Source organism: Myotis davidii, unplaced genomic scaffold (genome assembly GCF_000327345.1).
Source record: "Myotis davidii unplaced genomic scaffold, ASM32734v1 scaffold480, whole genome shotgun sequence".
NCBI lineage: Eukaryota > Metazoa > Chordata > Mammalia > Chiroptera > Vespertilionidae > Myotis > Myotis davidii.
Window position 1 is genome coordinate 312,597 of NW_006292360.1, and position 8,016 is coordinate 320,612.

At 63.9% G+C, this 8,016-nt stretch overlaps 1 protein-coding gene across 1 annotated transcript; it reads right to left on the reverse strand.

The window, feature by feature from the left end:
* Positions 1–291: 291 nt before the first annotated feature.
* Positions 292–6,351, reverse strand: ASPG (asparaginase). The gene is made up of 3 exons (XM_015565391.1): positions 6,241–6,351; positions 2,353–2,461; positions 292–1,865 (listed from the first exon to the last, which is right to left on the reverse strand). The coding sequence occupies exons 2-3, from the start codon at positions 2,418–2,420 to the stop codon at positions 1,265–1,267; spliced, it is 669 nt and encodes a 222-aa protein (XP_015420877.1). The 5' UTR covers positions 2,421–2,461; positions 6,241–6,351; the 3' UTR covers positions 292–1,264.
* Positions 6,352–8,016: the final 1,665 nt, after the last annotated feature.

The window sequence follows — 8,016 nt, forward strand, 5'->3', positions numbered from 1 at the left end:
CTGGCCGCAGCCTCCCCGGCGGCCACAGGAAGGCCTGGCCTCGGCCCGGCCCCCGGGGTCACCTGGGCGCCCGTGAGGACCACGGTCTTCTGCAGGTTCTCCAGCACGAAGGCGAGCACGGAGGCGGCGAAGGCCATGGTCTCTGTGCCCCACTGCATCTTCACGGCCCACAGTTACTTTCAAAGTGCACAAATTCATGCACTGGGACCCTAGTGTTCTATAAAGTCACCACAAACACCGAATTAGGTGATTCTGAACAATTGCTCTAAGGGTAATGTACTGGCCTGGAGGCCCAGCTGGGCAGGCTGGAGTCCTGGCCCCACTTCCCCTGCCCCGGGACGGCTCCTTCCCTGGCTCCTGCTGTGAGCCCACGGTGTCGGGGTCAGTGGACTTCCCCCGGGGACAAGCAGGGCCCCCTCTCGGCTCCCGGTAGTGTCCCCCGAGGGGAGGCCCAGGCAGGACTCCTGAGAACACCGGTCAGTGGGGGCCCAGCCAGAACCCAGCTCAGAGAGCCCATGCTGAGTGACATCGGCCCCAGGGCAGCAGGAGGGTGGGGGGAGCAAGCCCTGGGCCTGGCTGTCCAGCGGGTGGGCCAGGCATGGGCACAGCGATGGGCGGAGGCACAGGCAGCACTGGGAGCGGCCGGGAAGGCGGGCCGGCGGGCAGGTGCCGGCGGGCAGTGGGGAAGGGTCCTTCCAGGCACAGCCCTCCTGGCCAGCTCGGCAGGAGTGAGGATGGCTGCGGGGACAGCCTCCGGCCACCACCTCCTAGAGGGCCGCCAAGACTGAGCCTCGGAGTGGTTGCGAGGGGCCCAGTTTCGGGACAAGGGGACTGTGGTGGAAAGGCCAGCAGCTGGCGGAGGGCAGAGCTGAGCCACAGCGCGGGCTGGGGCGCCATCTGCTGGCCACACAGGACTCGGTCACAGCAGGTGACCGGCTCCAAAGGCCCTGGCTGGACCCTGCAGCCAGGACAGCGGGCATGTGCTCAGCAGCGCGCAGGCCCCTCGGGAGGGAGAGTGCCCAGGACAAGGGCCCCAACATGCCCACTGGTAGCCGGTGGCCCCATTCAGGGACATAGGGGCCAGGCCCAGCCACACGCCCTGTCCCAGACGCTCACAGTGAAGGGGGAGGCAGGAGACAAGCCGTGACTGTGGGCCAGGCCCTGGGCTGCCAGGGAAGGGGAGCCTGTGTGATGACCCCCTGGGGGCCGGTGAGAAGTGGCCTGGAGGATGGGGGGGCCCCCACCCCGGGAGCCAGGACCAGGATCATGCAGGATGGGGTGGGGGGCGGGGGACAGAGAGGACAGCTGGTGGAAGGCGCCTGGGCCTCCGGAAAGGCGTGCTGTGAGCCAAGACACCCCTCGGGGCCCTGCACCCTTTCCTGGCCCTGCCTCGTGGGCGGGCGAGGGGCCGGCAGCGGGGAAAGGGCCAGGTGTGGGCTTGTCCGTCTGTGGGCAGGTTCCACACACCCGGACCCAGGTTCCTACTGGGACAAACCAAGCGCATGAACCAGAACCGCTGTCTGTCACCGCAAAGAGCTACCCTCCATGCACGGGGGAGGGGAGGGCGGGATGTGGGGGCAAGGGCCTCAGAGGCTCTGCAGCTGGGAGGTGACCCGAGAGCCGGGCACTTTCCTGAAGCCGCAGACCCACCACATACCCAGAGCGCGCTGCCCAATAGCCCTGCCTGCCTGCAGCCCCGCCCACTCCCACAGCCCTGCTCAGCATGCACAGCCCCGCCCACACTCCCCGCTACCTCAATGGTCTGGGCAATCTGAACCCACTCAGTGATGGTCATGTCACTGGAGTCGAAGAGGGGCTGGCACTCGAGCACCGTGTAGAGGATCCTCTGGTCGGGACTGTCGGGCCTGCGGGGGCACAAGGGCGGTGCCCACTGACTCCACCTTGGCCACCTGTTCCCCTCCAGGCGGGGCCTCCGCACCAGCCTGTGTCTGCGCTTCCACACTCGCACCCTGAGTACAGGGCCCGCCTGCCTCCCTCCACCGGCCTTCCCAGGAGCAGGGACCTGGGGCTGAGAGGGCCGAGCACAGCCCTGAGGGATGGGCCAGGCCGGCCTGAGAGGCGGTGGCGGCCGAGGAAGGTCAGTGACCAGGAGGGCGACTCCCCACGCGCCTGCCAGCCGTGAAGGGCACCAGGCAGCTGGGCCGAGAGCCGGGAAGCAGGGCCTTCGCGTGGGAGGAGGGGCCAGCGGGCCACCCCAGCGGGTGGGGTCTGAGGCGCCCTCCAAGGGGGACTGGGTCAGGTTAAAGCCGTGGAAGTGGACATGAATGACAGCCCTCCCCAGGACAGCCGGCCGCCCCCCTGCCTCCCCCCCCCAAGGGAGCCCACACTCACGGCAGCACCAGGGTGTCCTGGTGGAGGCCACGGGCCCGGGCGTGCTCCTCATCGTGGAACATGGGCATTGTCCTCAGGACGGCGGCCAGGCCGCTCCCCGGGACCAGCACTGCGGGGGGGGAGGGGGTCAGGGGCTGGCGGCCACCCGCACGTCCCACAGCCACGGGCCCTCCGTTCTGTGCTGGGCATTTACTGCCCCGTGCTGGGAGCCAGGCCTGGGCAGGGGTGTGGGCAGGGAGCAGGGCTGGCCCAGGTGAGCTCGGGCCTCAGGGGAGTCAGAGGCCAGGTGACAGGCCTGCAGTGCCAGGGCCCCGTGTCCAGGTGAGCCCACCCGGGCTCCTGGGGCCTCGGCCCTCTGTGGCCTCTTTCTCAGATGCCCACTCTCCTGCCCCCACTCCACAGAGCACCCACAGACATGCTCCTGGTTCTGCCAGGAAGTTCTCAGCCCCAGCTCTCTTCCAGCCTGTCAGGTGCTTCACCCCAGCTCAGGGCACTGCCTCCAGGAAGTCCTCCATGATGCCCAGGCCCTGGTGCTTCTCCCACATGCCCTCCACGGCCTCTGATCCCTTGTTGGGCTGTGTGCCACCCCTCCAGGGTCCAGCCCAGGCCTCCGCCTGCAGCCTCCATGCCCCAGAAACATGCTTCTACCGAGGCCCTGGCAGAGAGGGCACCGGGTTCCAGGCAAACCCTAAAATAGGGGTGGGGACGTCCAGCCCCACCATGGTATCAGGGGTGAGTTAGTTCAATGTCTGACCACATAGAGCAGGCTCCTTTTTAAGTGGATCATTTTGTGTGGCCCGAGGGTGACGTTACAAATGTCCAACGGCCTGGGCAGGGAAAAGGGTGCCCACCCCTGCCCTAAGCGGTCACAGTGCCTCCTGGAGACACGACTCCTCGGCACAGGCCTCCGCCCACACTGCTCCCTCCAGGCACCGCGCCCTCGGGCACCGTCACTCCTCACTGAGGCTCTGCTGGGCGTCTCCCATGTGCTCGGCTGCACTGGGCACCGGGACTCAGCAGCAAGGACAACAAGGTCCCCACCCACCCCCACCGAGAAGTATCCTGGCTGGAACATGTAAGGCCTTCAGGACCACGGTCAGCAGTCACTCCAGGGTGACAGGCTTGCTCCCAGCCTTCGCATCTGCCGGGTGTATCAGTCCCCGCTGCTGTGTAACAAACTGCCCCGAGCCGGGCTGCGTAAAACAGCACCACGGCTGCCTCCCGGCTCAGGGAGTGTTGGGGGCTGTGTCCCAGCTTCCTCGGCTGTTGTCAGAATCCGGTCCCATGTGCAGACCACTGTCCTGGCTGCCTCTGACCCGCCACTCTCGGCTTCTCCGGCTCCCAGCTCTCAGGCCCAGGCCCCTGGCTCTGCCTTCAACGCTGGGTCAAGTCCTCACACTTCAAACCTCTCTGACCTCCTCTGCTCATCTTTCCCCTTACGGAGTCCGGAAGCCCGCTAGCCTGATCCCCGAGGGTCCGTCTCTGGGGCTCGGGGCCAGTCCGCTCCCTCCCTCGGGGTCAGCAGCTGAGCTCGGACCCCCACTCCTCGCCCTTAGGACCGGGGGGCACCAGCTTCCATCCTGTTATGTGTCCCGACAGCTTGGCCTTAGGACCAGGGCAGTATCTTCTCTGGTGTCCACCACCTGGAAGGTGCACTGACCGGGTGCAGCGGGCGGCCAGGCGCATAGGCCTCGGGTGCAGCCCCGCTTGGTCCGGCCCAGCCAGCTCCCAGGCCACTGTGTCAGGGGGCCCAGCCTACAGGGGCTCTCGTCCTCTCAACCGGTGTTGCTTGTTAGCGCTGGAAACAAAGGGCTTCGCTGCCTCCACTTTCGTGTTTCCCATAAACGGCTCATCGTTTGCGTCGCGCTCAATCCCAGGCTTGACCATGGACCCTTTTTCTCAGAAAAACTTCTACATGGAAAACAAAGCAGCTGTTTTCCGGGAAAGCTCTCCTATCGGTGTAACACCTGGTCATTAGGGTTCCCTCAAGGAGCCCGGCCGCTGGCTCCGCGCTGAGCGATGATCTATGAACCAGGCAGTCACATGTGGGAAGCCGCCTATTGTCTCCACTAGCAGAGAGGTGTGGACGAGGAGCCCGGGAGGCTGGTGACCCTGAAGCCCTGGCAAGGTCAGGGCTGTGCACCCACTGTTAGTCCAGACGATGGCAGCTGCAGCAACTTCCCCATTTACTATTGTGTAAATCCTTGGTGAAGGGCTAGTCTGCCTGTTCCTGGAAACTGCCGGCCCAAGGGCTATGCACCAGGGGAAGTCCTTCCCCTTGAGTTGGACTTGCCCGCCTGGCCCCCCAATATTTCCAAATTATTATTTCTTGTCTCGTCTCTTTCATTTGCGTGCGGCTCCTCTTCCAGATCCTGAACCCTGAACCACGCAGGACGTGGGGGAACAAACATACAACTCTACACATCTGGCACCTCAACGGGACGTCAGGGAGAGAAGACTTCACTAGAGCGGAGAAGCGAAGATTCACCATAAAGGTGGGGGGATATTTCACTGCACACACGGCCCACGGTCAGCCGCAGAATCATGACCTGTAAGTAGGGTGGAAACGTTTCCTTAGCCAGGCGAATGGGGCAGAATTCGGCTTACACAGTAAGAAACTTTATTGAAGGTTTTTGGTTTGCATGCTTACGGAGTTTAAGTTTCAGAAGGGAATCTCTTACAGCTTTTGCATGTTATTATAGAACATAACCCTTGGTTTCTTTGAAGAAGGTACATTAGATCTTGAATGTTTGCCAAAAAGTTGGTCAGAACTTGAGAAAAAGATCAGCAGCAGGAAAAAACGTGCCTCCAAACTGTTTCCCTGTGGAGCACGGTATTTCATTTGCTAGAGCCTTTAGGAGAGGCCGGGAGGATAGATCTCCTCCCCTGCACCCTCCGCTCCTATGTTGGGCTGGAAAGAAACTTACTGCAGACTGATTCATCTGCCTCTCAGCATAACCACTATTGCTTGTCTCATTTTTGTTCCCATGTTTATTTCTAGTCTGCGGATGCAGAATGAAGAGTCTTAAAAGGACTCGAACCCTTTTAGGCGGCATTCACTTTTCAAGATTTTTTTAAGGAAAAGAGAAGGGGGAGATGTGGGAAGCCGCCTATTGTCTCCACTAGCAGAGAGGTGTGGATGAGGAGCCCGGGAGGCCGGTGACCCTGAAGCCCTGGCAAGGTCAGGGCTGTGCACCCACTGTTAGTCCAGACGATGGCAGCTGCAGCAACTTCCCCATTTATTATTGTGTAAATCCTTGGTGAAGGGCTAGTCTGCCTGTTCCTGGAAACTGCCGGCCCAAGGGCTATGGGTGGATCCCAAACCAATAAAAGGTTGGTGTGGCCTGAGCACCAGGGGAAGTCCTTCCCCTTGAGTTGGACTTGCCCGCCTGGCCCCCCAATATTTCCAAATTATTATTTCTTGTCTCGTCTCTTTCATTTGCGTGTGGCTCCTCTTGCAGATCCTGAACCCTGAACCACGCAGGACGTGGGGGAACAAGCAAACACATCTACACAGTCACAGCTCAATTCGCGGTAGGGCACAGGCCCGGGTTGCGGGCTCGATCCTTGAATGTTTGCCAAAAAGTTGGTCAGAACTTGAGAAAAAGATCAGCAGCAGGGAAAAACGTGCCTCCAAACTGTTTCCCTGTGGAGCACGGTATTTCATTTGCTAGAGCCTTTAGGAGAGAAAACGCAGTAAAAGCAGATACACACATTAAAGATCCCTCAATAAGATCCAAGGGCAGCGGTCACATGACCAGCCCACCTGCTGGGAGAGAGCCAGTCCCACAGGGGCTGCACCTAAGCCCTCCTCTGCCCCTCACCCCCTCGCTGCCCTGACCTTGGCACGGCTTGGCCGTGCCGTGTGCCCTGGCGGCTGCTGTTTACCTGCAGGTGCAGAAGTGCCCTCGACAGTGACGATCCAGACAGCTTTGCCGAGGCCGGGCCACCTCCCTCCCGACCTCCCGGGGGCAGAGCCCACGTCAGCAGCCCGGCCAGTTAATCATTGACACCGACACCATCCGACACCGCACGAGGGAACGCCGGGCGGGGGGCCTGCGGTCCCAAGTTCATCCTCCCTACCCCCCACCCCCGCCGGGCCAACTCTGCCCCGGACATGGACAGGTCCACGCCACCCGTGTCCGAGGGCAGCCAGACACCTCAGTGCGGGTCAGGGGCACCAGGGCCCTCGCTGCTCCTCTCCTAGGGGTTCGGCAGGGACAGGCTCAGGTCTCCCCTCCTTCACCCCCACGGCCTTCCCTCCTTCACCCCCACGGCCACCACCGCCTCCTGAGGGGGAGGGTCTGGCAGCGGCCGGGAGGCAGCAGGGCAGGTGCCCAGTGGCTGGTTCCTTCTGGGGCAGAGCCCTCAGTTCAGAGCAAAGACGCTGCCACCACCGCCGCGATCCCAGTGGGCCAGGCTGGGGTGCCTGCTCTGAGACCCCAGGGCTCAGAAGGCCGGTGTCCCCGCTGGCTGGGGCAGGCTGGCTGCTCTGAGCCTGAAGCCTGAAGGGGGACGACAGGGGCCTGGCCCCAGACGAGTGGGCAGGCCATCCCTCGAGGGAGCAGTGGCCTCTCTCCCCAGCCCTCCCAGACACAGGCTGGTCCGGCAGTCAGGTGCCCGCGGCCCCGTGGCAGGCTCCTCTGGGACCAGCCCAGTCCCGGGGGCTGCTGGTTTAAGGTCCAAGCTGAGGGACCAGCAGCCCTGTGGTGGGAGTGTGGCGCGGCCCTCTTGGGGTCCACCAGCGGCGAACTGTCCAGATCGGGGATGCGGGAGGCACAGCAGCGGACAGCAGGCTCCTGGCAGCCCGGGGAGCCTCGGCCGCGATGCGTACCACCCTGTCCCAGAGCCCGAGCCCCTCCGACAGGGCCCGGCCACTGGGCGCCCTGAGGATGTCTGTGAAGTGACCGTCGCATGTGGTGGATGGACTAATGGGGGCCGAGGCCCGGGAAGCACTGTCAGAGGGCGGAGGGCAGAGGGCAGAGGGGCTGCTTCGGTGGGCAGCGTGGGGAAGGAGGGAGGGACAGGAAGTGCCCAAGGACCGGCCAGGGCAAAGGAGACCGTTAGATCTGGTTGGGGGGGGGGGGTGCTGAGTTAGCGCTGAGGCAGGGAGGCAGGGAGCCAGGCCCCAGAAGGGCTGCTGGGAGCGGTCCGGGTCCCGGGAGGACGCCCAGGGCCGGGTGTGGGGCCGCCCCAGGTGTGGCCGGCACGTAGGGGAGCGGCTGGGAGCGGAGAAGGGAGGTGACAGGACAGGGCCTGGGAAGTGGGGCTCCCGAGGGACGTTCACCTGTGGACGGCCCGGAGGGGGAAGGGGCTGGAGGATGAGGCTGAGGCTGTCCTGCCGCCTGGGGAGGGCCCCACAAACCGGTCATGGCGCCCAGAGCAGCCTCTGCGGCGGGACCCGGGAACTGGGCTGCGATGCTCTTCCCTCCCCGAAGGCAGCCCCGGTCAGCAGCCTTGGGACTGGGAGCCCTGGTGGCCCTCGCCGCACACAGAGTGGCCACCCCTGCTGACTCCGGTCAGGCCTAGGCCACAAGCAGACAAGACACAGCCCCCCAAGCCCCCTGCACGCTGACCTCCCCAAAGGGTCAGAGCCCCCAGGCCGGCCAGGAGCTCAGAGCAACAGGGTGGCTGGGCATCACCGCGCTCAGGTCTTGGAGAGGC

Excerpts from the sequence above, each read along its gene's own strand:
- ASPG (XM_015565391.1), bottom strand. The coding sequence starts at position 2,420 with ATGCCCATGTTCCACGATGAGGAGCACGCCCGGGCCCGTGGCCTCCAC. Across the intron at positions 1,866-2,352 it reads CAGGACACCCTGGTGCTGCC|GCCCGACAGTCCCGACCAGA; the intron begins GTGAGTGTGGGC and ends GTGCCCCCGCAG.